This window comes from Rutilus rutilus, assembly GCF_951802725.1.
Source record: "Rutilus rutilus genome assembly, chromosome: 22".
Lineage (NCBI taxonomy): Eukaryota > Metazoa > Chordata > Actinopteri > Cypriniformes > Leuciscidae > Rutilus > Rutilus rutilus.
In genome coordinates, this window is record NC_140227.1 from 17,605,950 (window position 1) to 17,633,461 (window position 27,512).

Consider the following 27,512-nt stretch of genomic DNA (forward strand, 5'->3'; position numbering starts at 1 on the left):
ACTTTATCGTAAGTTTGACTATGTCTCGCAATTGTGAACTTGTTTCTTGAAATTGTGACTTTAAAGACCAGATTTAACAGCTTGCACCAGGGCAAACTCTCTTTTGGCGTTAAAAACTACTGTCAGGATTTACTAAAGACACGCAGTGAAAAATGAGCAGTGAAAAGGCATGGACACAGTTATTTTTTGCGGATGACCTTATTGCATATGTATTTGTAGGAGTTTCTCTTTCAGACGCAAAATGTATGGGGAGGAGAGTATTTAAATGAATCATGCCAGGTGATTTACTATGGTTTACATTAGTCAATTTACTCACATCAGCGCTTTTTTGGAATTGCACTCTCAAGCTAATTTGCCCTGTTTAGAAAATCTGGCCCTAAATCTCATAATGTAGCTGTGTTTATTGTAATTGACACTTTGTTTCTCATAAGTGTGACTTTATATTTCTTAATTTTGGATTTGTTTCTCATAATTGTGACTTTATATCCCACAAATGAGAGTTTTTATCTAACAATGTTACTTTGTTTCTCAGGACTGCCAATTTGTTTAATTGTCACTTTATTTCACAAGTGATTTTTTCAAATTATTTTAAACTTCACAAGTACCTTTATCATTTTTTACTCTGAGGGGGAAATAGGCTTTCATACATTTCTGAATGACTGTAGTAAGTATTTTTGTTGAGTTGCAAATGTATGCAGCATTCTAGAAATCAAAATGTGAACTTGTGTGTGCAATCTATTAGCAACCTGTGTTCAATTGGATCATAACTTGAAAAATTTCTCTCCACCCAATTTTTCTCACGAGAATGCACAAGACTCTGCCTGAACTAGGATGAAGAAAAGAGCAATCCAGAACCGGGGAATCTAGACATTATATCTGATTGTCAGTTGATGGTGAGGTAAAGTTCAGCATGGTGGTTCAGGGACATTCAGTGTCTCATCTTGACCCTTCTTTGAACACTCAAGCCAACTTTCAGCATCCATTCAAGCTTTCTAGTTCTTATCATCTCATCAAAGGAAGTGAAGTTTACACTGACTTGAGGTCACCCTTGATACACTGTTACAAGTCCAACACGCTACGGTCAGCCTCTCTCTCCCTCATTCATACTTTCCATTGAGGAGCCTACAGCTGGTGCACAGTAAAATCCACATTCACTCCAGGAAATCCTACAGTGTAGATAGGATCTCCAACTCCTTTCATCTAAACCTAAAACATAGCTGTAATGGAAAACCGTGTACTCTGCTTTGTCCAAATCTATAAGCCAATGAATCCCATGAAGCGGCAGATTTATAGTCACTTCAGAGAAGATAGTGTAACTGTAAATAGAGAATACCTACAGTATAAGAGTTTGTGGCTTTAAAGGAACAATGTGTATCGACCCAAGATGTTTATAGTGCACATAGGCAGTGATTTAAAAATCAGCTTCTTAAGATCTTAAGATCAATTAGAGTCCAAAGTAACATTTGTTATTGATATATAAGTGAATATAAGGCAAAATGCATAGGGATGCATCTCAATTGCTTTAAGTTATAATGTCACATATATCAGAATTATTAGTCTCCGGCAAACCTGCTTTCTAGTCAGCATCGGCCACTGAAAAACACTTGTCAGTAATATAAATGCCAGTAAATCCATATAAATGCACATTTATGGGACATATGTCTTGGGACAGACACAAATATAGGTAAACCCCAGTGGACTTCACCAGTAACGTCATATTCTATTCAAGATTATGTTTCAGGTCAGGTGTTCAAATTCGCAATGCTCATTACTCTTTAAAAGTCGAAGTTTACTACTTAATGACTCTTTACTTATTTTAATGCTGCTTGTATTAACGTGAACATTAATTTGACTAAGAACTAACTTAAGTGAGAAGCAGCGGTGTGCTTATCTAACTGAGTTTAACAGCACAATCTGAAGCTGGAACAAGAACATAACGCACGTAGGCTATGGACGATCATTATGAGTAATATGTTTAGTGATTTTGAAAAGAAGTTTAGTCTGCACGCTACATTAGCGACACATATGGCAGGAGTGGCTTTATAAGAGAGGGGTGTCTCTTAGAGTACGCCCAAGTCTTGGCTAAAGTAATCAGCAAACTGGAGACCACCACAGTTGCATCGACCCCCTTTCTGCTATTATGCATGCAAACCAAGAGCTCCGACCGAGCGCTTGTTAGCGACATGGAAGTCACTTCTGTAAAGTAGAGAAGAAACGCTTTGAATGTGCCAACCGTACGGCAGAAAGCCCGGCTGAGCGCGGCTTCAAGGGACAGCGGAATACTGTATTCGGGCTTGCTTGCATTCATTTCTCTTAACGTGGACAATCATGTTTTTGTTCTTCTGGGGACTAAGCTTTTTTCTATTTTTCTCTGATTTCATGAATGCACTAACTTCAACAGGGAGTCCGCGAAATTCAGAGAAAGGTAAGAGCTCTTTTCGTGCTCTTTTCTCTCTCATTCAACTCAGTACCTTGAGTAGCAGAGAATGAATGACTTTCCTCGCTTGCTTCAGAGCTCATAGCGAGCAGTCTGAAGAGTCTTCGAGTAATAGTTTGAAACGTCAACTGACTGACACCTGATTAATCTGTTGGAGTCTGTTAGAATATGGCAACTGTTCTGATTGCGATTTGGTGCATGGATAGGCTATGTATGGATTATTAAAGAAGACGTGAAGGTTTGTTAGGGTGTGCATCAACACTGTTACCTTCATATTTCCCTAATTTGAGTAACAAAAACGTATTTCTTATAATTGTTTTTCAAGAAGTGAACAAAAGTATGAAAGGGTATCCTTTTTCGTCACTTTTGTATGTTTATCAGTACAATGTCAACCCTGTTACCATGATTATACTAAAAAGCAGATTTTTATAGAAATATCGATTGAATTGTCTTTCAGTTCATTGTAATTTATCTTGTAGCCTACTGTAGCCTAGGCTACGTTAACTTAAATTGTAAAACTGTCAACCCTGTTACATTTTAGTTTACCTGTTAGCCTAGATGGTGCCGTGCAATTTACGCTCATAGCTCATTAGCCACAGCAAACGGCATTCATAAAATGATACATTGTTACTGAATTTGACTATTAAATCTCTGTTCTCGTCCACAGCGATATTACCGCAGTTTGGCGCGTATGAGATTGTAACTCCGGCCAGAGTGAATGAAGCCGGTGACAAACTGCCAACGGGCGTGCACTTCAAGAGGAGAAAGCGGAGTACCGACCCAATAACCGGCAACATCTCCCATCATTGGACCTCCCCACACGTCTATTATCAAATATCTGCCTTTGGGCAGGACTATTACCTTAACCTTACGCTCGAGTCGGGATTTATTGCCCCAGTTTACACTGTCACGGTACTCGGAGCATCCAGTGAAGGTCAGAACTCAGAAGAGGGGGAGGAGGACACGGAGTATCAGCACTGCTTTTATAAAGGACTTGTGAACGCTGGGCAGGACCATACTGCAGTAATCAGCCTCTGCTCCGGTTTGGTAAGTTTAAAAGACGTACTATTATTATCTCTATATTATTAATAATAACGATTATCATTATTATCGCAGGCTAATTTATGCAATTCAGGTAGCAGTAAGCATTCGGAAACTTTCATATGTAGGCTACTTAATCTTTTGTATGTGATAGGCTGCAGTTTTAGTAGCCTACTTGAACAGAAATGTGGTGCAAGTTAGTTATAGCCTATACATGCGCACCAGTTTTGAGGCAGGTCAGTTAGAAAGTATTTTCTCAAACTTGTTGGTAGGCTACATCATAGATCGTACAAAATTGCGCTGTAGCCTACTTGAGCTGGTGACGCACACTCATCAGTGGCTTATAGTAGCAGTAGTGTGCTGACGTCAACGGCGGTCCATATATGGGACTCAGATGTCATTTGCTGATGTGAACGTAATTTCGCGCCATGTAACAGCGTTTCTCACAGATCAAAAGCAGTCGTGGGAACTACCGGTAGTCTAGTGCAGTGATTCGAATAGGTTCTTTCAAAGAACCTGTTCAAAAACGTATTCAGCGGTTCTTTCGTCGTCACGTGGACGTGGTCCCTGACATCCCAGCAATGCACGCTCAAAGTCTAAATCATTCCAATAAAAACACTTAAATAGAAAAAGAAATGAAAAGTGAAGAAGTATTTTCATGTGTCATCATAATACAGTCTGTTGCATAAAGCCATGATTTAGTTAATTAAGAACCTATCGTTTACACGAAACAACACTGAAATTAATTTACTTCTCCCTGCGGAAAATGTTTTAGGAAGTAGACTGAAAGTAGGCTATTGGCTGTCTCAGTTCCAGGAACATTTGTGATTTCACTGATCACTTGTTTCTGCAAACAGAGAGAGAAAATAATAATAATAATTTAACACTATTAGGAGCCCTCCAAAACAATCTGTCACTGGTAAGACATCTGCTATAACATAATGAAATACTTACAATAACATAAATACAATTTATGTGTAAAAAAAAAAAAAAGAGATTCGTAAGAATATATGGTTACTCTTCTTTTGATGTTTTTGAATAGCCGTCAATGGAGAAACACCGTCATAATGGTGGCATTTACCTGCAAATATTCATTGAAAAGATAAAAAATTTAAACATGACTCAAAAGAATGACTGTTGACAAATCTCTTTAACAATTGAGTATCGATGGAGGACACAAACTCATAAACTTATTAGTTAGGTCTATATGTCCCCTTAACAAACACCCAATCCTGGCTAGATTTCAGGAAACATTGTCAGAAAACAATGATCAGTAATATAAATCTCTGTAGATTTTCATTGAAAACCATGAAATACAGAAAGAACTGATTTAACTTACATTTTGGGGAAATTGTCACGAATCTGATACAAAATATCATTCTTTCAGGGTTTGAACCTATGACGTTTGGGTTACCTGTCTAGATAACAACTACACAACCACCCCCATTAGCTTACAGTGCCTGTAGCAAAGATTATATATTATATGGCATTTTAATGTCATAAACATTTATTGCACAGGTATTTATATGCATACAATATTTTATAAGTAAATTAAGTCAAGCTTGTTCGTGATGGCCAGTTTGTATCCCTTCATACAATACAGGTTTATACAAACAATTTGTCTAATATCCTTTTTTTAATTTATTTTTTTACATAATAACCGGCCTCAAAACTGTTTAGTATGTTTCTTCTTGAAAATAAGGGGGGAACAATTGCAATGTGCTGCTTACTGGCTTTATCTATTAGAAAAGTCACATTTCAAAATATTATACTTTGTAAATGTAGCAGAATTTTCCGAGTTATCAACCACATTCTGCATTCATTACCCCCCAGAGGCCAGTATACTGATATGCATGCAATGTATGTTTTCTTTATCACTCCATCAGCCACTTAGGGTCTGTACGTAAATAAAATCTTAGGGGGAAGTTGTAAGGGCAATTTACAGTCACACACTATGTGTGCATAGATTTCACTGGCCATGGACCAACTTAAACATTGTTGTTGTTTGTTTTAGCTTGGCACTTTCAGGTCACCAGAAGGGGAGTTTTTTGTGGAGCCCCTTCACAGCTACAATGGTGAACATTTTGAAGAAGAACACATCAAACCTCATGTCGTGTACAGAAAAGATGCCTCAAAAAAGAGTGTGGATGATCTGACTGCATGTGAAACTTCAGGTAAGCAGGAACCTAAGTCCTACATTTTGAGTGGGAAAGTTTTAAGATGACAAACATTTTAAACATTAAAGCAAACCAATGATGGTAGTAGTCACATTAACAGAAATTCAACATTAGATACTGTACTGGATCTTGACATTTCCGAAACATGCTTGAAGTAGTTGGCCAATCACAACACACTGGTCCAGCCGACCAGTCAGAGCACATTGCGCTTATCGGAAGGAGGGGCTTCATAGAAACAGGAACTACTGTAAACAGAGTGTTATGACAGAAGAGAGGGAAGAGAGGAACATTTAAGCATAAACCTATTTTAGTATAGCCTACCCTAAAAACAAAATTAAAACTTTGAAAAAGTGCATTATTTCTTCTTTTTCAAAATAAGAATTATTAAATGATTACCATATTGGTTTTGTGTAGCTATGAAAATGGTATATGTTAACACATAACTAATTTACCCGGTTATAATTCTGTAAATCCTAATATGACTATGGTTATATGAGTGTGTCACAACCACACTAGACATGGAAACAGAAATGCTATATGTATATGAGCAATGTTTCCATCCACCTACAGTATTTGTATGCACATTTTCGGATATATTTCATTAAAAAACGCTGGATGGAAACACCAAGATACACATAAACTCTAAAAATGAGCATAAAAACCGTATGCGCTCAGTTGAGCCGATAAGAAGGCATGCACATAAACTATGATGGAAACACATTTACTGAAAAAATCCCTCAATGCGCAACAAAAAACTCAAGTGACTTTGTCTCAACAGTGGATGTGATTGGATAACTGCAGTAAATAGCGGACAAATTTCATTGCACAGCATCTCAAATGTTGATTTCATCATTCTAAAATGTCTGAGGCAAAGTCTGTCATCAGAATTATTTGGTATAATGACCTCCCAGAAGTGTCTCAATTAATTGCATTCACAAACAGCAGGCATTTCTTCTGTGCGCTCTGAGACGCAAGTCATTCATAATGTAGGAAAAAATAGCCACAGTGGCTTCCCCGATTGCAGCAACTTCCATTTTTGTTATATATATTTTGTACCAATTTCCCATGAAGTGAGGATTTTGTTCTCTTGAACATGAAATGGAAACACTGCTTAATTTGCAAATGTTTTATGCAATATTCCAATTTTGCATATAAGTTAAAATCGCAACCTTGAATGGAACCATAGCTATTGGCATTAAAATACTCATAGTATAACATTCATGGTATCTTTTACATCCTTTGCTTTTCTATTTTCAAATGTCATTGAGTAGAAGTCAGTGGAACATGAAAAATCATTGGAAGTTCTTGGTATCAGTCCAATCTTAGTTTACTGCCTCAAAATCCTGTTGACTCTTGCACTTCCTGTAGCTTGAAGATAAGGAAACTCAAGAGGCACAATACCATGAAAGCCACGTGGTGAGCTGCATTGTAGTAAAGCAATGCCAGTTTTAAGTGTTTGGAAATTCAATATTACAAAAATAAATTTAGATAGGGCTAATGCACACTGCTATATATCAAGAACACTCAATGGCAGCATTGTTTTTTGAGTTTGGTATTGTGTTATGTAATGGAAAAGTTTGGCCCCCAAAAGTGCTGGGAGGAGAACTTTTTTTTTTAGATCGCATGATTTTTATTGAAAACTCCATTGTGGCATTCTTTTTTTCTAGTGGAAGAAATAGGATTCATTTTGATTCCCAGCTATTTTTGTGCAAAAACAATACTCATTGTTTGATGCTGAGTAGAATGTCAGGGTTGTGTTGAATTTTTGTCCTGTTTTAAGCTCATGGAAATTAAGACTATTCTTTTATTGCTTTTAAGATGTCATTAAAAGGAAGCTCTATAACAGTCTAATGTAGTAACAGTCAAGGCTGCAGTACTTTGAAGAAAAAAATCTATAATATTGTGAATTATTATTGCAAATTAAAATAATTGTTTTCTATTTTAATATATTTTCAAATGTAATTTATTCCTGTGATTGCAAAGCTGAATTTTAAGCATCATTACTCCAGTCTTCAGTGTCACATGATCATTTAGAAATCATTCTAAGTGATGGTATAGTTGCCCACATGGCTGCTTTCATTCATTATTTCCTATATATAGAACAGATTATATAATAAAATTATTTTAAATCGCTATATTTTAGTAGTATTTAACATATTATTTGTATTGTTCTCCTCCTTCATTCCAGGACACATAGAGCCACATCACAGACACAGGAACAGACTGAAGAGAAAGTTGCCCTCAAGCATGCTCTCCGACCTGGAGACTCTTAATTCCAGGCTCTTCTCTGCCCCCTTCCCCTCCTCAGAAAACAAGCACAACTCCGCTAATGAAAGCAGTGACTTCAAGCCACACCGGAGATCAAAGCGTTTCCTCTCCTACCCCCGTTTTGTTGAAGTCATGGTTGTGGCAGACAGCAAGATGGTGGAACATCATGGAAGCAACCTTCAGCACTACATTCTTACACTGATGTCCATAGTAAGTTCCGCCTAGTTATCGATAGACGATAGTCTTCTGCTTTGATGGGTCTGTGTCTGATGCTTTAGGTCTATGTGACAGATCATTACCATGGGGTGAATGTGTCTGACAGACTTGATGAATGTGAATATAAAACAAATAAAATCAGGTATGTTGCATTCACAGCATGCTTTAGATGTTTTTTCGTTGGAACTCACAGGGAGGTTAGATGACCTATATTTTGATCTTGGCAAAGGCTGCATTCTCAGCAGGACCTGGCAGCACAAGCTAGTTCTCAATGGCCAAGAAACATTTTTCCCATTCTCCCATTAAGAACGCTCCACTCCTGCATGGCCCTCTTTGATGAGAATGGCCAGGTTCATGCCCCCCATGGTTTGGGTCCTGCGTCTGCTGCGGTGCGGCGGCTTAGATCATGGGGGTCGCACATGGAGCATACGGAGGAGTTTGAGACAGGCCCAGCCCTTTTCATCATCTCTGGTGGGCAAGGCTTACATGATAGCAGGTCAGGCTGGTGCATGCCTTCACAAATATGGCAGGGAGCAGCCCTAGCCACAAGCCTACAGCTCCTCACATGGAAAGCAACAGAAGGAAAGTGTTGCTTCTCGAGCCCCCCCTCAACAAGCTTGGGGGTTGAGACAGCATTCTCGCCCTAAGCTTCCTCATTCTCTTGAGGAATGCTTCAGGGAAGCGGTCCTGACTCCAGTCTCAGGCCTCTGAGGGCGAGCTCTCTCAGGCTCGGGTGTACCCGCTCCTCCATGGAGCCCTCAGGAAATGGATCTGCCAATTGATCAGCAGTGTGAAAACTTCTACCAAATGTGTCTCAATAGGTCCTGTGTACAATAGAAAAGGGGTACAGAATCCAGTTCGGTTCTCGACCACCAAGGTTCGACAGGGTGTTATCTACGGTAGTGGGCCCTGAGCAGACTCAGGTGCTGGAACAGGAAGTTCAGCCTCTCTTGCCGAATGAGGCCATAGAGCGTATTCCTCCTAGAGAGAGTCTCGGTTCTACAGCCGGTACTTCATAGTTACAAAGAAGGATGGGGGGTTGCGTCCCATCATAGATCTAAGTCAGTTAAACCTTACTCTGAGGAGATACAGGTTGAAAATGTTGACGATTCCTCTTATTGTGACTCAAATCAGATCCGAGGACTGGTTTAACATGATAGATCTAAAGGACACATACTTCCATATTTCCATCCTTTCTCAACGAAGTAAGTTCCTGAGGTTCCCTTTCGGGGTCGAAGCTTACCAGTATCGGGTTCTTCCGTTCGGCCTAGCATTGTCTCTCCACACCTTCACAAAGTGCATGTATGTAGCTCTGGCTCCTTTGAGATTCCAGGGCATCTGTGTACTCAATTGCATCGATGACTGGTTATTAATAGTTCAGTCACAGGAGATGTTGTCCTCGCCCACATTAGGCGCTTGAGGCTAAGACTGAACTCCAAGAAGAGTATGCTTTCTCCAGTTCAGAGGACAACTTTTCTAGAAGTAGTTTGCGACTCGGTTACCATGCAGGCACGACTGATTTCTGCTCGTATCGAGTCGGTTCTCTCAGTGGTGAGCAGAATCAGGCTAGGCCAGGCCGTCAGTGTAAAACAGTTTCAAAAGCTGTTGGAACGCTTGGCAGCCGTGTCCAATGTGATACTCCTGTACATGAGATCCTTGCAGTGGTGGCTCAAGACCAAGGTTTTTTTTTTGGGTGATGGAGTCAATTTGGAGGCTTAGGGCAAGAGTGTGTATTATAATGTAATATATACCATATATGACATTACAGTATACCGTAAAACTGTATTATAAGAACTATGGGATAAAGGCCAAAACCGGCCAGATATAAGTTTAAACTGTTGAAACTCTCTCGGGCCAGTAATTTGAGAAGTAATTAGAAGCTTTGACAAAGAATTTCAATTGTCTGTATTCTCTCACTCAGGTTTCCTCCATCTATAAGGATCCCAGCATTGGAAACCTGATTAACATTGTTATTGTGAAATTGGTCATTATAAAGAATGAGCTGGTAAGAGTTCAGCATTAAGACCTCTTTTAAATGTGCTTAAGTAGTTCTTTACAGTTAAGCCCTAATTATTTCTGTAAGGGTAAATGTATTCAAATGTATCAGCATCACCTATTATTCTGCAGGATGGTCCCACTATCTCTTTCAATGCACAAGCCACTTTGAAAAACTTCTGCATATGGCAGCAGAGTCAGAACCACCTGGATGACAGCCATCACTCACATCATGACACTGCCATCCTAATCACAAGGTGAAATAGATTTTATGGGAGGGTTTAGATCTGGTATTTTTTGAATTATTTTTGGTGCAACAACTTTTCAAATTGGGTTACACTTTTCAAGGCTACAAAGGCAGAAAGTAGAATGCAATTAATAGCATGGACACATGTGATATAAAATGGCATCCAAGTACTTCTTAAATTTGTAAAGCCTTGTTCTATTTTTTTTTAGGCAGGACATCTGTCGAGCACGGGACAAGTGTGACACTTTAGGTAAATCTTTGTGTGAAAAAAGTGATTATGATCCTATTGAAGCTGACAATGAGGATGATGTTGACGATGGCAATTACAGCAACAGCTATGATTGATATTCCTTTAGTTTTGTGTTCTCTCGTGTATTTTTAGGTCTTGCTGAGCTGGGTACAGTTTGTGATCCCTATAGAAGTTGCAGTATTAATGAGGATAATGGACTCAGTACTGCTTTCACCATCGCTCATGAGCTTGGCCATGTGTGAGTACTGTTTTTGTGAAATGTTTTGCTTCATAAATGTTCTTTATGCCACTTTGTTTGTTGTTTTGCTATGTAGCACAATGATAGTTATGAATTTTTAAGTTTTAAGTGTGTGTCCAAAGACTTGCTTGAGAGGAGCTTTTATTATACCCAGAACTACATTATCTTTAAAACATTAGTAGTGTTTCTTTCATTTTTGGATGTTTGGGGGAGATGTCACTGCCTTTTGTACAGTTCGATAACAGTGTGTCTGTGTCTGATATGCAACTTCTCAAGGTCTTTTGCAGAAATGACTAAACTACTCAGTTATACTCTGTGTTTTTTAGCTTAATAGAGTCTTAAAGGTAAATATTAAATAATCTAAATAAATAATACCATGGCACATACAACGATACCATGATGGTACCTATTTCAGTCATAGCTTGGCTAATATCCTCATTTAACGGCTATCCTTTATCCCACAATAGTGGCAAATGCATCTACACCAAATTCGCATGTACAGTCATATGAAAAATTACCTCTAAAAGAACTCCCTTTTTGAATTCCATTCTTATCCGGTGGCAGGTGGTGACATCAGTGCCGTGCGCTTGAGTACGGATTTAGTCCTGGTGCTGTACAGTGTAATGCCGTGCACACCACCTCTCTCCAATATAATTTGACACTATATTTCCTAAAGATTTGAAAAAAATATTTACAATACATATATTTTTGTAATCCTTTATGGTATTGAATATTTAATTGTTCATGCAAATTTTTACATTTAGATTACCTTTTTATAACTAAAGTTAATCTGTAAAGACGCTTAAAATCTCTAAAAACTATTTAATAACACTGATAAATGTAATCGTTAGCAAATCTCAACATGAATAGCCATACTACATACTGTACATCATAATGTTGTGATGCTTAAATTCACTTGTAGTATTTAAAATGATTGATTTTATTTTTGAATTTTTATTTTAAAATGTATCTAGAACATTTCAATCATGCCCTCAGGTTCAACATGCCTCACGATGACAGTAACAAATGCAAAGAGGATGGAGTCAAGAACCAGCAACATGTGATGGCCCCTACACTCAACTATTACACCAATCCTTGGATGTGGTCCAAATGTAGTCGGAAATACATCACAGAGTTCCTCGAGTATGTAAACCCCCTTTTACACTGCGTACAGTGACAGGTTGTTATTGAGCCTGTGATGTTGGCTTGGACTCTTGAAGTTGAGCACCACCGAATGTTTAATGTCCAGCTTTGGCATGCATTTATTTTCTTCGAAACATTCTCAATTGAGATGGAAACAACGTCATCTGTAGCAAACGGAACAGATTCTCTTTTGTGTGTGTGTGTGTGTGTGTGTGTGTGTTTGATCACCTACTGAGAACATTTCTGTTGTTTGTCTCTTGTTTGTTTTGTTTTCTTTCAGCTCATTTGTTTATCATTTCTCATTAGCACAGGGTATGGTGAGTGTTTGCTCGATGAGCCGGTTTCTAGGCCATACAGTTTGTCCCAGCAGCTGCCTGGACAGATATATAGCGTCAATAAACAATGTGAGCTGATATTTGGGCCTGGAACACAGGTGTGCCCATATATGGTGAGAAGATCCCTCAAGGACATTTTCTAGTGTGTATTATCTATTCTGAAATAATTCATGGACCTGTTTTTAAATAAGTGACTTTCAAAGCATGTTACATGTGCAGAAAACAGGCATCATTACAAATGTTGTGTGTAAGAGTTAGATGTTAAAGCTAACATTTAAGTGTTTGGATGTTGTGCAGACACAGTGCCGGAGATTGTGGTGCACCAGTCCAGAAGGAGTCCAGCGTGGCTGCCGGACCCAACACATGCCATGGGCTGACGGGACAGAGTGCTCTCCAGGAAAGGCAAGCACTTCAGAAAACTAAATTTACAGCAACATGTACAGTTTTTGGAATTGTGTTAGAGCTATTCCCCCCTTTTTTGGAATGTGGCAGGGGTTCTGATTCAGTGAAACAGAATGGGACCCCAGCGATCAGCCCTTGTCAACGAGTGTAAAAAAAAAAAAAAAAAAAAGTGTTAAATAACGAACATAAAGATCTGAAATCCCCTCATTTCTTGGGACACATTTGGTATTATTTAAAGGAATAGTTTCCAAAAATGAAAACGGTCATCATTTACTGACCATCATGTCGTTCCAAACCTGTTTGACCTGTATTTCTTCTGTGGAGCATACAAGAAGATATTTAGAAAAATGTCTCAGCGTTGTTTTTTTGTCTGTACAATGAAAGTCAACAGGCTCCAGTGTTGTTTGGACCCCAACATTCCCCAAAAAATCTTCGAATGCCTTCCAAAAATATGTTGCGATGTAGAAAGAAAGTTATACAGTTTTGGAACAACATGAAGAAATCATTTTAGTTTCTGAAGTTATAATTTTCATCTTTGGGTGGATTATCCCTCTAGCTTTTCCTATTATGAAACAAGGCTGGTTGCTTGTGGACAGTTTGCTGTATGTTAATAGATTTGTTTAATTTCAATACCATGACATATACTCATTATGTCTCTTGAAAGAACTCCATGCAATAACCACATTATATTTCTCCACATGTTGGAGTTGCAAAGCAGATGAAAAGCAGATTCTTCGATGTAACTTCAAGCACATGTTTCCTCCAAATAGCGACCAAATCACTTCCACAGTGACACTCGTCCACACTGATATATTGCTTTGTTTTTGCCCTTGTTTTACAATGTTTCCCAGATTGTGAACTCTAGTCAGAATTATGCAGTGGTAATGATTGTAAACAGCATTGCATCTCTCATGACCTCCATATGAAAAGCGTTGCAGATAGCATCACAAAAGGGCAGTTTTACAAGGTTGCTAGGTATCTCAACACTAACTTGCTGCAAATGCATAGTTTTTTCTCTGAATGTCATATGGCTGAATTCATATGGAATGCCTTTGCTGTGGTATCATGCAACTCACTGTATCTAGATATGCATAGAATCAGTCTTTTGCATCTTGTTTTGATTTTAACAATGGGACCACCCAATATATGTGGATTGTCTGGTAATCATTGGGTGAAACTGTTTTAATTCAAAGCTTGACCCATGTGCAATGAAATGGCAGCGTAGAGCGTTAGCTTGATGCTTCGCTCCGTGAAGTTTGTTGGACCTGAAAAAGTTTGTATGATTAAGAAAACAAACTAAAGTGGGAAAGCGAAAACTGATAAAAAATGTAAATGTGTACCTTGAATGCAATGCTCTCTGGATAAAAGCATCTGCCAAATGCATAAGTGTAATTTTGTTCCAATTGACTAAACAGTTTGTTGAAATTAAACAACTCAGCCAACCAGATGCTGGACAAGGAGTGCTTTTGAGTGAAACAAAAGAGACTTTGAATTGAATTCACAATGTCTGTGTATCAACAGCATTCTTCGTCATTCTAGTTAGTGGCAGTCATGACTGATTCTGCAATCATCTTTTCTCTGTTTTCTCCTCTTGCAGCATTGTAAACATGGCCTGTGCATCCCTAAAGAGCACGATTCCGTTCCAATAGAGGGGGCCTGGGGCGTGTGGAGTCCCTTTGGCACATGCTCAAGGACCTGCGGAGGGGGAATCAAGATCGCTGTGCGCGAGTGCAACCGACCCGTGTAAGCTGCCGCTCTTTGTAGTCTAGCATCCTCAATGGACTGTGAATTGCCACCAGGTTTCTCAATGTTCCCTGACAAATGGCAGCAGCAAATCCTTTAAAAAAAATAATATTCTTCAAAAGTGGACAGCAGGCTTTGCTCTTGTTTAAATTGCAGTCAGACAGAAACATAATCAAGAAAACAGAAGGGACTTTCTAAGAAAGGATTTTGTAATAAAGTTTTCCCAATGTGACCATGTGATCTAATCACAATTGTGTGTTTTTATGATATTTAGGCCCAGAAATGGGGGAAAGTATTGTGTTGGACGAAGGATGAAATTTCGTTCCTGTAACTCTGAGCCATGCTCCAAGCAAAAGAAAGACTTCAGGGAGGAACAGTGTGCCAACTTTGATGGGTTACACTTCAACATCAATGGTCTACCTCCAAATGTCCGCTGGGTGCCAAAGTATAGCGGAAGTAAGGCATTCAGTCCAGTGATTGCAACTGGCACATCGTGGGCTGTTTAAAAAACAAATTAAAGGGACAGTTTTCATAAAAATGTCAACAAAAATTAATTTCTTACTGTCACGTCATTACAAACCTGTAAAACGTCTTGAAGAATATACATGCAGGTCTTTTTCAAACAATGACAGATTATAGTGACCATGTCTGTTAAACTTCCAGAAAAGACAAAAACAAAAGACAAAACGCGGACCACAAAATAATTTTTATCACCAGTAAACTAATGCAAAATCTGATGCGTGAACAAATTGTTCAGTCTGGTTTTAGAAACGAATCAATTGAAAGAAACCTCTCAAAAGAATGATTTGTTCAATGATCCGGTTTATAAGTTCAACACACTGATTCAATAATCTGATAACAGCAGTTAACAGAGTTAACCGTTCACTGGAGAAGAAGACTTTCAGTGAATAATACTTTTGAAATATCGGTCTGTTCACAAGTAGTTTTGAGCTACATTTATGGCACTTTTTGTAATTTGGGATCTAAGAGCCGCGTTAAGATTATTAAAAAAAATAATTCCTTTTGTGTTCTACTGTAACAATAACCGTATACAAGGGTGAGCAAATAATATCAGACTTTAAATTTTTGGGTGAACTCACTTGGGGGAATATTAATCCCTTTAATAGATTAATATGTTTCCAGTTTTATTGTTAATTAAAACAAAAACTCTTAAACAATTGTTTTTGTTCATTAAAAGAAATAAAATCATACAACTTTTAAAAAAACCCAAAAATTTCAATTTAAATAAAAAATAATAATAAAAATGACAAACCGACAAAATTGCTAAAACTAACATATACAAATACAAAAAGTTAATTAAAACCATGTATAAATACTATAATAGTATAGAAATAACACTGCACATTTCTCACTTGCTGTTTTCCAGTAGTCTCTGCTCATTTGGCCTCAAGATTTGTTGAGGGTGTCCCTATAGAATACGTTTCTTAATTTTATTTTAGTTTAAACATAGTGTTAAACCAGTACATAATTGCCTTCGGTATGTATAACCCATATTAAACAAGTCCCTAGAATTCCCTCATGATTTGAGACACGATGATGATTTGAAAGGTTCCATATATACTTTCAAAATCAAATTACCAAACACAATTAAATTTCAATTAACTTGATAATTGCGTTGTACAAAGCAGTGAAGAGAAACATATTATCAATGTCCTAAATACAGTAGGGTTGAGGTCAGACTGTATTAACTCTCTCTCTCTCTCTCTCTGATGTCTCTGTGTGCTGTAGTTCTGATGAAGGATCGCTGTAAGCTATTCTGTCGTGTGGCGGGCAGCACAGCTTACTACCAACTCAGGGACAGAGTTATTGATGGCACACAGTGTGGGCCTGACACCAACGACATCTGTGTTCAGGGTCTGTGCAGGGTGGGTGCATTTGTGTGTGTGTATGTGGAGTGAAAATGCAACTTAAATCAATAAATATCCTGCCTGATCTGAAGGAATATTCCTGTATAATCCTGTTCAAGTGTCCTCTGAACTAATTCCACACTGTTTCTACAGCAAGCAGGATGTGACCATGTGTTGAATTCCAAGGCCAGGAGAGATAAGTGCGGGGTGTGTGGTGGGGACAACTCATCTTGCAAGACTGTTGCAGGAACATTCAACATAGTGCATTATGGTAGGTGACACAGGCTGTCAGTTTAGTACAGTTCTGTTTATGTCAGTCAAAGTAACCCAGAGTAGCTTAGTTCAAAATCTGTTTGATTCACTTAAGTTCCATGCAGTTCAGCCCAATTTCAGAATAAAAGAACAATAATATTTTAGGAAGAATATTTGATTGATTTCTGCTTTTTTTACAGGCTACAATGTTGTGGTGCGAATTCCCAGTGGTGCTACAAACATAGATGTGAGACAACACAGCTACTCAGGGAAACCAGAGGACGATAACTACCTCGGTGAGACATTAAATAGAATAGCATATAACTTTTTTTTTCTTTTCATTTCTGCTATGTTGTTAGCCTGGAAATCCAGACCTAAATCTAAAAGATTAATGGTCTGGCGTCGACTAATGAAAATCGCCCAGCTCGAGGGGCGGCACCAAGCATGCATTTGAAAATCTCAATGCATGCAATTGTATAACACTACGACCAATCACAACAATAAACCCCATACGCTTAGCTACCAGCGGAGCTAACTGGTAGATTATACTCTTACCGTATCCGGTCGGCAAAACAGCAAAAACGTCCTTCTTGCAAAGGAACCATTCGAACGGCGTCTTCTGTTCCTGTTTTAGATAAAAAGCCAAGTCTAACTCGGTCATTGTAGAGGCCAAAGCCGTTTCAAACAACTGGTATTCATCCATAGCCATCTTGCAATGTTTACTAATGACTTCGACGTCACAGCGCTGTCGTCATCTGTTTAGCTCGCCATGGCCATGATTTACTAATTCGTTCCCTCTTTTTAAGTAAATCGGACGTTCAATATAATTATTCATTACCTCGATATAAATCAAGGGAACAAATTATTTTATTGTGCACATGATTTAGTAAAACGAGGGAACGACTTATATCATGCACACAATTTACTTAATAAATCACTGTTGATATTTGAAATCAACCCAAACATACCCCTTCTTGTATTGCTCCGCCCCCAAAATGCGCGAACACGCAATGCAAGAGTGGATGTATCTTTTTCATAGCAGAAGCGAAGCAAAATAAAGCTCTGCGAAAAATAAACGAAAATGACGAACAAATGACAAGGAAGAGTATATACAAGCAAGTGTTTGTTGTTAGTCGCCAGCAGTACACACTCAAAACCCATGTTACTCATGTATGGAACAGAAACAACGCAACATCCGTGTCTGTTTTCAGGCCTGGCTGCTTCAGGTCTATCCAGCGCTGGAAAGCGTTTCTAATATTAACGCAGGTCCTAAAACACTTGCCTGATCATATCCCTTCTTTTTCCAGTGATATTCCTCTGACTTTTTCTATTTTGTAACACTATCAGCCATCTCTCTTTCTACAGTCTTTCTTCAAATCTCCCTCTCCCTCTCGCTCTCTCCTCCCCCATCATTAGTGGACACGCCCCCTTCTGCTAATTGGCTACAAGTGTGTTGTGGTGTTCGGTCTGATCCACTTTCAGTTTTTCAGAAATCGCAAACTGCACTTTCAAAACACATTTTACCCCGGATGTCATGTGCGGGCCTTCCGTAGTAGTTCAGTGGTAGTTCAGAGGATTTAAATAAAACTTGAATATGTTATAGTAAAAATTGGAGATGCACTGAGCAGCAAAATTCTGGTCAATACAGATGCTGAAAATAATTTTTCATATTATCGACGAAATTAAAACTACTATTTGTCAAATTATTTTTTATCACAACATTATAATGTACCGCATGAAAAATGGATATTTTTTATGAGATTTGCTAAAGATTCCATTTTAAAGTGTTTCTAAATGATTAGTTTAATTAGTTAAAGATTAAATGATCGTTAGATGACAGTAAAGGTAATCTAAATGGAAAAATAACAGAAATGGACATACAATTAAATATCCAACATTACAGTAAAATATCTCTAAAATCACACACAAAAATCCAAATGCAAGTGGTCACAGGAGATGCATTTGAAACGCATTTTAATACCAGATGGATACCGTTTTGTTTTTTTTGGCTCGCTCAATTTCCTGGATATTGTATATAATTTGCAGGCATCAGGGAGTCTCTATCAATATGTGGGAGACTCCCGGATCTACCGGGAGAAGTGGGATGGCTGTGACATTGTCAAATTGATTTGCATATTCTTAAACAATCCTAATTTAAAATGTATCTAGTGTCATTGCTAAAGTAGGCTAATGTGCTATACTGTAGGTGAATTAATGTAAAATTTATTGCAAGCTTTACAAAGGGCTTTTGCAAGAGCTCCTGAACTTTACAATGCTCCTGAACTTTACAAATATGCGCTGTTTTTAGTGCATGTGTGTGTGCGTGTTTATTGATATCTTTGCATGTTTCTGTTTATTTGCCGTATATGTGTGTGTTTATGTATGTCTATCTACAGTGTATGTGTGGTTTAGGCCAAGACAGGAATGTAGATGTTTTGGAAAGGGTTTGTTTGAATGTGTGTAGGTGGTGGGGAGAGGGAACAGGGGTTGGACGCTGTAATGTGTGAAGTAGTGAGGAAAGTAACTCAGGAAATTAGCTACATAATCACATTAGTGTGCATTTTTGAAGCATACTGACTTCAGTAGAGCAAGACGTGGCCTCTTCACGGAATACTGGATTTCTTTACCCCGATTAGCCTAATCTGCCCTGACTGTTGCTAAATCTGACTGTAAATGAAAACGTTTTATTTCTTAGGTCATGCAGGTCTTGTAGTGAGACAAGTTTGTGATTAAAACAAATGGACACTACTTTAGTTGTTTATCCTGTGGCATGCGTGAACATTTTGAGCTTTAACATAAAGAAAATAAAGCATTCATGCATGTTGTTTCATTTTTGTTTTGCAGCCTTGTCCAACAGCCGTGGAGAATATTTACTCAATGGAGATTTTGTGGTCAGTATGTTTAAAAGGGAAGTCAAAGTAGGGAATGCTGTTATTGAATACAGTGGCTCTGACCATGTCGTTGAGAGAATCAACTGCACTGACCGCATAGAAGAGGAGATTATTATCCAGGTAATATGGCTTTACTGAATTCATTTTTAAACTCTTTTGAAGCATGATATTTTTGGTCTAATTGTGATCTTTTTACCAACTAGGTGCTATCCGTAGGAAACCTCTACAACCCTGATGTCAGGTATTCCTACAACATTCCCATAGAGGACAAACCTCAGCATTTTTTCTGGGATGCATACGGCCCGTGGCAGGATTGCAGTCTTTTGTGCCAAGGTAGGTGTGAGAGAAGCAACAAATATTTTTTGCCAGAAATGTCAGTTTAGAATTTGGCATATGATGCTGTTGGGTCATCCAGTTCAGTATTTCTTGGAAATTTGGAAAATGGAATGGGGAACTTACTTTCTTCTTTCTAGATCACAAACATATGTTAGAACTTGTGTATGTCTTGTGCTGTATTTTTTGTGCATTAGGAGAGCGCAAGAGGAAGATCTTGTGCAATCGTGAGTCGGATCGAGTGGTGGTGTCTGATCAGCGGTGCCATGGCTCTCCTAAACCAGCTGTGATCACTGAGCCATGCAACACAGACTGTGAACTCAGGTACATGTCCAATTCACTAGTTCCAAAAACATTTAGTGTTTAATTTAACAAAACCATATACTACCGTTCAAAAGTTTGCGGTCAGTAAGGTTTGTTTAATTTTTTTTATTTTATTCAGCAAGGATGCATTAAATTGATCAAAATAGACAGAAAATACACTTATATATTACAAAAGATTTTTATTTTAAATAAACGCTGTTATTTTGAACTTAATATTCATCAAAGATGAATTTCAAAAATTTCAACATTAATAATAAGAAGAAATGTTTCTTAAAGTCCCCATGAAATCAAAATTGAAGTTTTTTGGCTTTTAGTACGAATATGTTAGCCTCACTGTTGTCTATAAGCTAGTGTGCTCCAAAACAATTACAAAATTCGCATTTAGAAAATATAAGCATTCAAAACTTATAATTAACAGTCTCTCACTTCCGCCAATATGGATCCACAATTTTGATGACCTCATCTGCACCTTTTCTGTCCAATCAAATGCTCTCTAGCATCCCTAGATTATAAATAGATGCTGAAGCTGCGGCTGGAATCGGTCACTTGTTCACACATTTACTATTTTCTACATGGTGAATGGCACATAGTGCACTATAGGGGATAATGATTCAGACAGTTTAAAAATGCTTTCCATTGGGGCAAATTAAGTCTGGTTTCACGATAGTGTCACACGAACCGCTGCCGCAGTCTGCTCCGGTCCAAAGACATGATAGCACAAAGAGGATCATTGGCGCGAGTCGGTGCAGACCACAAAACGTATCGGACCCATTTGAATTCTTCACAGAATGCTATATTTTAAAGCGATATGGGGGAGATTAGGAGGAGAAACGGTTAAAGATTAGTAGGAAATTGCGGCTAAACTAAACGTTATTGGCTATTTTTTTTTAAAGGGTAAGAGCTGTTCGACATATCCCACGCTGTCTTCCTGTTTCAGTGGAAATTACGTCAACATATTGAATAATGCTGGGCATTTAAAAGCACTTGTTGGCATGTCAGGATTTTCTGAAGGACCATGTGACTCTGAAGACTGGAGTAATGGCTGTTGTAAATTCAAAATATACTAAAAAACTAAACATTTATTTTACATTTTAATAATATTTCACAATATTATTGTTTTTACTGTATTTTTGTTCAAATAAATAACTGACTTCTTTCAAAAACCCACTCCAAACTTCTGAACAGAAGTGTATTTTTTGTAATGAAACCAGAAATTGAACTCAATTAGGTTTATCCTGGTGGCATTTTGTTAATTTACAGGTGGCACGTTGCTCGGAAAAGTGAGTGCACAGCGACATGCGGTCTGGGCTTCCGAACTTTGGAGATTTACTGCACCAAACAGAGCAGGTTGGAAGGAAAGACCCAGAAGGTCGACGATCGGTATTGCAGCAGTCAGCGCAAGCCTGATGACAAGGAAGTGTGCCATGGAGACTGCAACCCTGGTGGATGGGAGTACTCCTCCTGGTCTGAGGTGCGAGAAATGCCTCTGATGTACAATATGGACTGTATTTATGTGATGTATAACTTACTATGAGGATTTTTTCTTGGTTATTTAGTGCTCCAGGAGTTGTGGAGGAGGAACGCGTCGTAGGCGTGCAATGTGTGGAAAGTCAGCAGAGTCTGATGACGAAAGCAAGTGCAACCCACAAGAAAAGCTCACTGTCCAACCCTGTAATGAGTTCCAGTGTCCTCAATGGAAAACTGGAGACTGGTCAGAGGTAAACACCTACATAGGCAGCATCAAATGTAATCTGGATTTATGCAGACTATGTATAATTATGACTTATGACTATGCTAATATGCTCCTTTTGGATTCATTTGGTAGTGTCTGGTGACATGTGGCAAGGGCTATAAGCACCGCCAGACCTGGTGTCAGTTTGGAGAGGAGCGTTTGGATGACCGTTTCTGTGACTCATCCAAACCAGAGTCGGTACAGGCCTGCCAACAGCAAGAATGTGCCTCCTGGCAGGTTGGACCATGGGGACAGGTGAGAACAACCATTTATTTTATTGCTGCGAATAAAACATTGTTTTGGTGCATGTCATGTTTAGGTATGACAGGTATTACAATGAGTATATTTGATGCTTATGCCAGTGAAATGGAATTTCAAGCACATTGTGATGAGTGCAATGTAATTTCCAGGAGTGCAGTCGTTGCTGCTGGATATTGAAAACAGATTATCACAGCTGCGGTGTGGGCGGAAATCGAGCACAAAAATGGGATGAGGTTAGGGACTAGACAAAGAACAATATTTGGTATTTTATTCCAAAACAAAGATAACTATGCTATTATAAGGTGTCCTTGGAGCCTTGAAAAGAATTTAAATATCTGTAATTTACTTTTCAAAATGTAAGTCCGCAAAGATCTTATGTTTTTTGATTGAAAGATAGGATATAGCCTACTTCTATTTAAGCAGTATTATACCAAAAATGTTGTTATTATAATATACACTCACCTAAAGGATTATTAGGAACACCTGTTCAATTTCTCATTAATGCAATTATCTAATCAACCAATCACATGGCAGTTGCTTCAGTGCATTTAGGGGTGTGGTCCTGGTCAAGACAATCTCCTGAACTCCAAACTGAATGTCAGAATGGGAAAGAAAGGTGATTTAAGCAATTTTGAGCGTGGCATGGTTGTTGGTGCCAGACGGGCCGGTCTGAGTATTTCACAATCTGCTCAGTTACTGGGATTTTCACGCACAACCATTTCTAGGGTTTACAAAGAATGGTGTGAAAAGGGAAAAACATCCAGTATGCGGCAGTCCTGTGGGCGAAAATGCCTTGTTGATGCTAGAGGTCAGAGGAGAATGGGCCGACTGATTCAAGCTGATAGAAGAGCAACTTTGACTGAAATAACCACTCGTTACAACCGAGGTATGCAGCAAAGCATTTGTGAAGCCACAACACGCACAACCTTGAGGCGGATGGGATACAACAGTAGAAGACCCCACCGGGTACCTCTCATCTCCACTACAAATAGGAAAAAGAGGCTACAATTGGCACGAGCTCACCAAAATTGGACAGTTGAAGACTGGAAAAATGTTGCCTGGTCTGATGAGTCTCGATTTCTGTTGAGACATTCAGATGGTAGAGTCAGAATTTGGCGTAAACAGAATGAGAACATGGATCCATCATGCCTTGTTACCACTGTGCAGGCTGGTGGTGGTGGTGTAATGGTCTGGGGGATGTTTTCTTGGCACACATTAGGCCCCTTAGTGCCAATTGGGCATCGTTTAAATGCCACGGCCTACCTGAGCATTGTTTCTGACCATGTCCATCCCTTTATGACCACCATGTACCCATCCTCTGATGGCTACTTCCAGCAGGATAATGCACCATGTCACAAAGCTCGAATCATTTCAAATTGGTTTCTTGAACATGACAATGAGTTCACTGTACTAAAATGGCCCCCACAGTCACCAGATCTCAACCCAATAGAGCATCTTTGGGATGTGGTGGAACGGGAGCTTCGTGCCCTGGATGTGCATCCCACAAATCTCCATCAACTGCAAGATGCTATCCTATCAATATGGGCCAACATTGCCACATAGAATTAAGGCAGTTCTGAAGGCGAAAGGGGGTCAAACACAGTATCAGTATGGTGTTCCTAATAATCCTTTAGGTGAGTGTATATACAGTAGGTTAGGTTTTTACAGTAGGTTTTGCTGTGGTGTGTCAGTAGGATATATCAGTTTACATTTCCAAACATTCCTTTTTCTATTAATTATAATCATCCAGTGAGATTTGTGCATGCACAAGGAGTCTGACAACAGCCAGCATGCTCCACATGGAGATCTGGCAACATCTCCAAGACGCTTGAAGAAACCGACCTGCAAAGCTACCTGAAAAACTATGTGCAAGTGTACCTGGACAAAAGCTGTTTTAAACGCAACGGGTGGTCGCACCAAATTAGTAAATATGCTTTTAAAAGCATCCTCACTTTACAGACAGTGCCTAAAACTTTTCACAGTACTGTAGCTTTGCAGGTAGGTTTCTTTAAGCGTCTTGAAGACATTGCCACCGTTTTTCTGGATTAAGTCTGTCTCCGTTTCTTCATATAATCCCAGACAGACTCGATGACGGTGAGATCCGATCATACCGGCTCTTGTCCCCTGTGCATACAAAAATCTCACTGGATTATTACAATTAATAGCAAAAGAAATGTTTGGAAATGTAAACTGATATTTCCTCCTGACATAGAGATATAAATAACTGCCTTATAAAACAATTTTTCCGGTGAAAATACTATCGTGCCTAAAACTTTTCGTTCTCCTAAACATGCAGCCTTTTGAATATCATCCAGTCATGGATAGTGTGTTTTCTACCCAATTGAGCAGTTTATGCTTATCTTTAGAAAAGCACATAGTTTCTTCAGGGGAATCACAGAATTTGCAGCGTTTCTGTGGGCAAACTATCTTTAAGTCCTAAAGTATGATAGAGATTAGACATCACTCTTGCATAGATTAAGCAACCATGATAAATGCATGTTTGAGGTGCTTTACTGAAGCATATGCGTTTTAGCTGCAAATTCTGCCACACAAGCTTGACCTTGTTGCACTCAAGTCAGCGATGAGGAAAAGAGATAAAGAAAAGGAGAAATGTGGACAAATTACTGGCCCGCGTCCCAGGTTGCCCATGCGGGTGCTTATCACATCAGTGCTGGACTGATGCCAGCGAGCCATAGAGGACAGTCTTAAATCTGAACTTATTCAACAGAATAAAGCATAGGCATTATGTAACATTAAATTAGATACTGTCACTAACTGACCTCCCTCTTTTTTTTTTGCATGAAGTGTACTACCACATGCGGCCCGGGTTATCAGATGAGAGCTGTAAAGTGTGTGGTTGGCTCATATGGCTCTGTCATGGATGACACAGAATGTAATGCAGCAACACGTCCAACAGACACTCAGGTAGGAGAATTGATCTCTAACATTCACTTTGACTCTCATTCATTTCTCTCCGTCTCACTACTGATTGCAAATTAAGAACTGTGTTAGATTTTTATATGACTTTTGGAAACCATAAAAGGGTCAGTCAGTCTATTATAACAACTTTTCCTGTTTCAAATTGCGGTATTCTTGGTGAAATAAAGAACAAGAAGCCAGGGTGCAGGTTAAACGCTGCTTTTATGAACTGAAGCCATACCACAGTTAAGACTCCATTGCAAACACTGTTTTGCCTTGAAATAGATATGATTTGTTACATTGATATATTAAATGATTCATTTGCATTGTTATATATTTAGTTTTTAAGTCATTTTTTTAGGTATTGTATGAAATAATACGCAGTATTTTAAAAAGAGGTGTTGCTTGGGTATACAAGTATTATGATAAATATCTAGGTAGTTTTATGCCATCCTGGAATGAGAAACTGGAAAAGAGTTAAGAAACTGGGTGCAGGTACAGGCTGAAAGGCAGGAAGGAAGTCTCCCACCCAGCATATTTATCACCTGCTCAATAAGGCCTTGTCTGAAGGAAAAGCATAGGTTTACACACACACACACACACACACACACACACACACACATTGCATCAGGTCAGTGATAGGAAATCAAACTTAACTGGGTTCCCACGATCTTGGAAAATCAAAAAATATCAGGGAATTTTAAATTTGCTTGTTAGTCATGGTAATTAATACAGTCTTAAAAGTCATATTTTAAGAGCATAATTATTTTATTTTCAAAAGAATAATTTTAGTGATGTCCTTTTTGTGAGTGTTTTGAATCAGTTCATTTTGATGAATAGGTTCCCAAATCTATCTGAATGATTCATTAATGAATCTGAATTAGATTTTTTTTTCTTTGATCAGTAATCATACATGATAAGAAAGTAAGTAAAAGTAATTAAAAAAATTATGTGTGTGTGAGCCTTTAATTTTTGCATTTGCATGTGTAATTTTTTCATAATAAGTTGCCGTGGTTATAACGTCCATGTCTATATAGTTCCAGTGCAGATTTATATTTAATGCTCATTTAAGTTAAACTGCAGTCATCTGGATCTCGATTTTATCAACCTTCACAATCTGCAAATACCTGAAAAATGTACCCCTCCCCCTCTTCTAGTGTAATTGCGCTCGAGAGCCGGAGTGGCTGAACGCTGTTTCACAGACTATTTTATTAACTTTCCTGAGGCATTGGTTTTATAGAGCTTCATTTTCACAAGGCTTTTAGGAGATGAAAGAAAGAACCCTTTTTTCCCACCATCAAGCCATCCAGGTTGATAAAAATCTAGGAACACACATATATATATATATATATATATATACTGTATATATATATATATATATATATTATAAGAGACAGAGAGAGTAAAGAATTTAATAAATAAGGGATATTGTACAGTCAGACGGATTATCGCAAAATAAGCCCAGACAGGATGATCAGGACTCGGACGCAAAGCGGAAGGATCTTGTATCACCCTGAAGGAGTTTATTTTGCTGTAATACCAGGGTGACTGTACTATCCCACATATTACACAGATACTTACCAAAGAAGTAAATAAATGCACATGAAATTTCGATTTGAGCTCAAATTCAGTTATATAAATCATAAGCAGAAAGAACAAGCATAGTTATGCAATAAATTGTTTGCTATGTAGGGAAATTGTCAGCTATACTATATAGTCTTTAGTTTACTCAAAACTATTTGATCACAGAATGACATGATTGACCAATCAGAATCAAGTATTCCAGAAAGACATGTAAAATGATTGGCGAAGGCAGAATCAGAGGGGCAATAAGTGTAGGTAGGCGGGAGTATGAGAGAGTCAGGAACCGAAAGGAGGGATCCGACAGACAGAATGAGAAAGCGGGAGGCCCCCTGGTTTAAAATCCTCTACTTATCGTAAGGCGCAGTGACCCAGGCCAGAACAAGTGATTCCAGCCAGTCAAGCATAAATCAACCACATTGGCCTCACCCCTAGAGTCACGGATCTTCATTACTGATAATTGGTTGTCCTTCTCCACTTCCTCCCTTCCATAGGACTGTGAACTCTCGCAGTGCCCTGTGACTCATCCCGTCGGCCCAGAGACCAAAGTGATGTCACATCCTGGTCATAAAACACAGTGGCGCTTTGGATCATGGACACAGGTAGATCCCTGAAAATGTGATGTATTTGAATTACTAAATAGTTTTTACGCTAGTCTAGTTATTGTAAAATGGTTGTTCTTTATAATAGTGCAGCGCCACCTGTGGAAAGGGCACCCGGATGCGTTACGTAAGTTGCCGTGACCAGCAGGGTGGAGTAGCAGAGGACTCAGCCTGCGCTCATCTTACAAAACCTCCTGCTAGTGAGGTGTGCTCCATAGTGGCGTGTGGGCAGTGGAAGGTTCTGGAATGGACTGCGG

At 38.7% G+C, this 27,512-nt stretch overlaps 1 protein-coding gene across 1 annotated transcript in view; it reads left to right on the forward strand.

The window, feature by feature from the left end:
* Positions 1-2,143: 2,143 nt before the first annotated feature.
* Positions 2,144-27,512, forward strand: part of adamts9 (ADAM metallopeptidase with thrombospondin type 1 motif, 9) — a 31,692-nt gene continuing 6,323 nt past the window's right edge. Inside the window, exons 1-25 of the mRNA XM_084396111.1 lie at positions 2,144-2,425; positions 3,105-3,484; positions 5,493-5,652; positions 7,844-8,133; positions 10,061-10,144; positions 10,267-10,391; positions 10,591-10,631; positions 10,764-10,869; positions 11,866-12,012; positions 12,319-12,460; positions 12,645-12,749; positions 14,347-14,492; positions 14,767-14,948; positions 16,242-16,378; positions 16,514-16,631; positions 16,813-16,908; positions 19,457-19,623; positions 19,707-19,836; positions 20,034-20,160; positions 21,421-21,631; positions 21,717-21,878; positions 21,986-22,147; positions 24,959-25,078; positions 27,148-27,255; positions 27,344-27,511. Coding sequence (XP_084252237.1) covers positions 2,329-2,425; positions 3,105-3,484; positions 5,493-5,652; positions 7,844-8,133; positions 10,061-10,144; positions 10,267-10,391; positions 10,591-10,631; positions 10,764-10,869; positions 11,866-12,012; positions 12,319-12,460; positions 12,645-12,749; positions 14,347-14,492; positions 14,767-14,948; positions 16,242-16,378; positions 16,514-16,631; positions 16,813-16,908; positions 19,457-19,623; positions 19,707-19,836; positions 20,034-20,160; positions 21,421-21,631; positions 21,717-21,878; positions 21,986-22,147; positions 24,959-25,078; positions 27,148-27,255; positions 27,344-27,511 — 3,711 coding nt within the window. The 5' untranslated portion in view covers positions 2,144-2,328. The remainder of the gene's footprint in view (positions 2,426-3,104; positions 3,485-5,492; positions 5,653-7,843; positions 8,134-10,060; positions 10,145-10,266; positions 10,392-10,590; positions 10,632-10,763; positions 10,870-11,865; positions 12,013-12,318; positions 12,461-12,644; positions 12,750-14,346; positions 14,493-14,766; positions 14,949-16,241; positions 16,379-16,513; positions 16,632-16,812; positions 16,909-19,456; positions 19,624-19,706; positions 19,837-20,033; positions 20,161-21,420; positions 21,632-21,716; positions 21,879-21,985; positions 22,148-24,958; positions 25,079-27,147; positions 27,256-27,343; position 27,512) is intronic.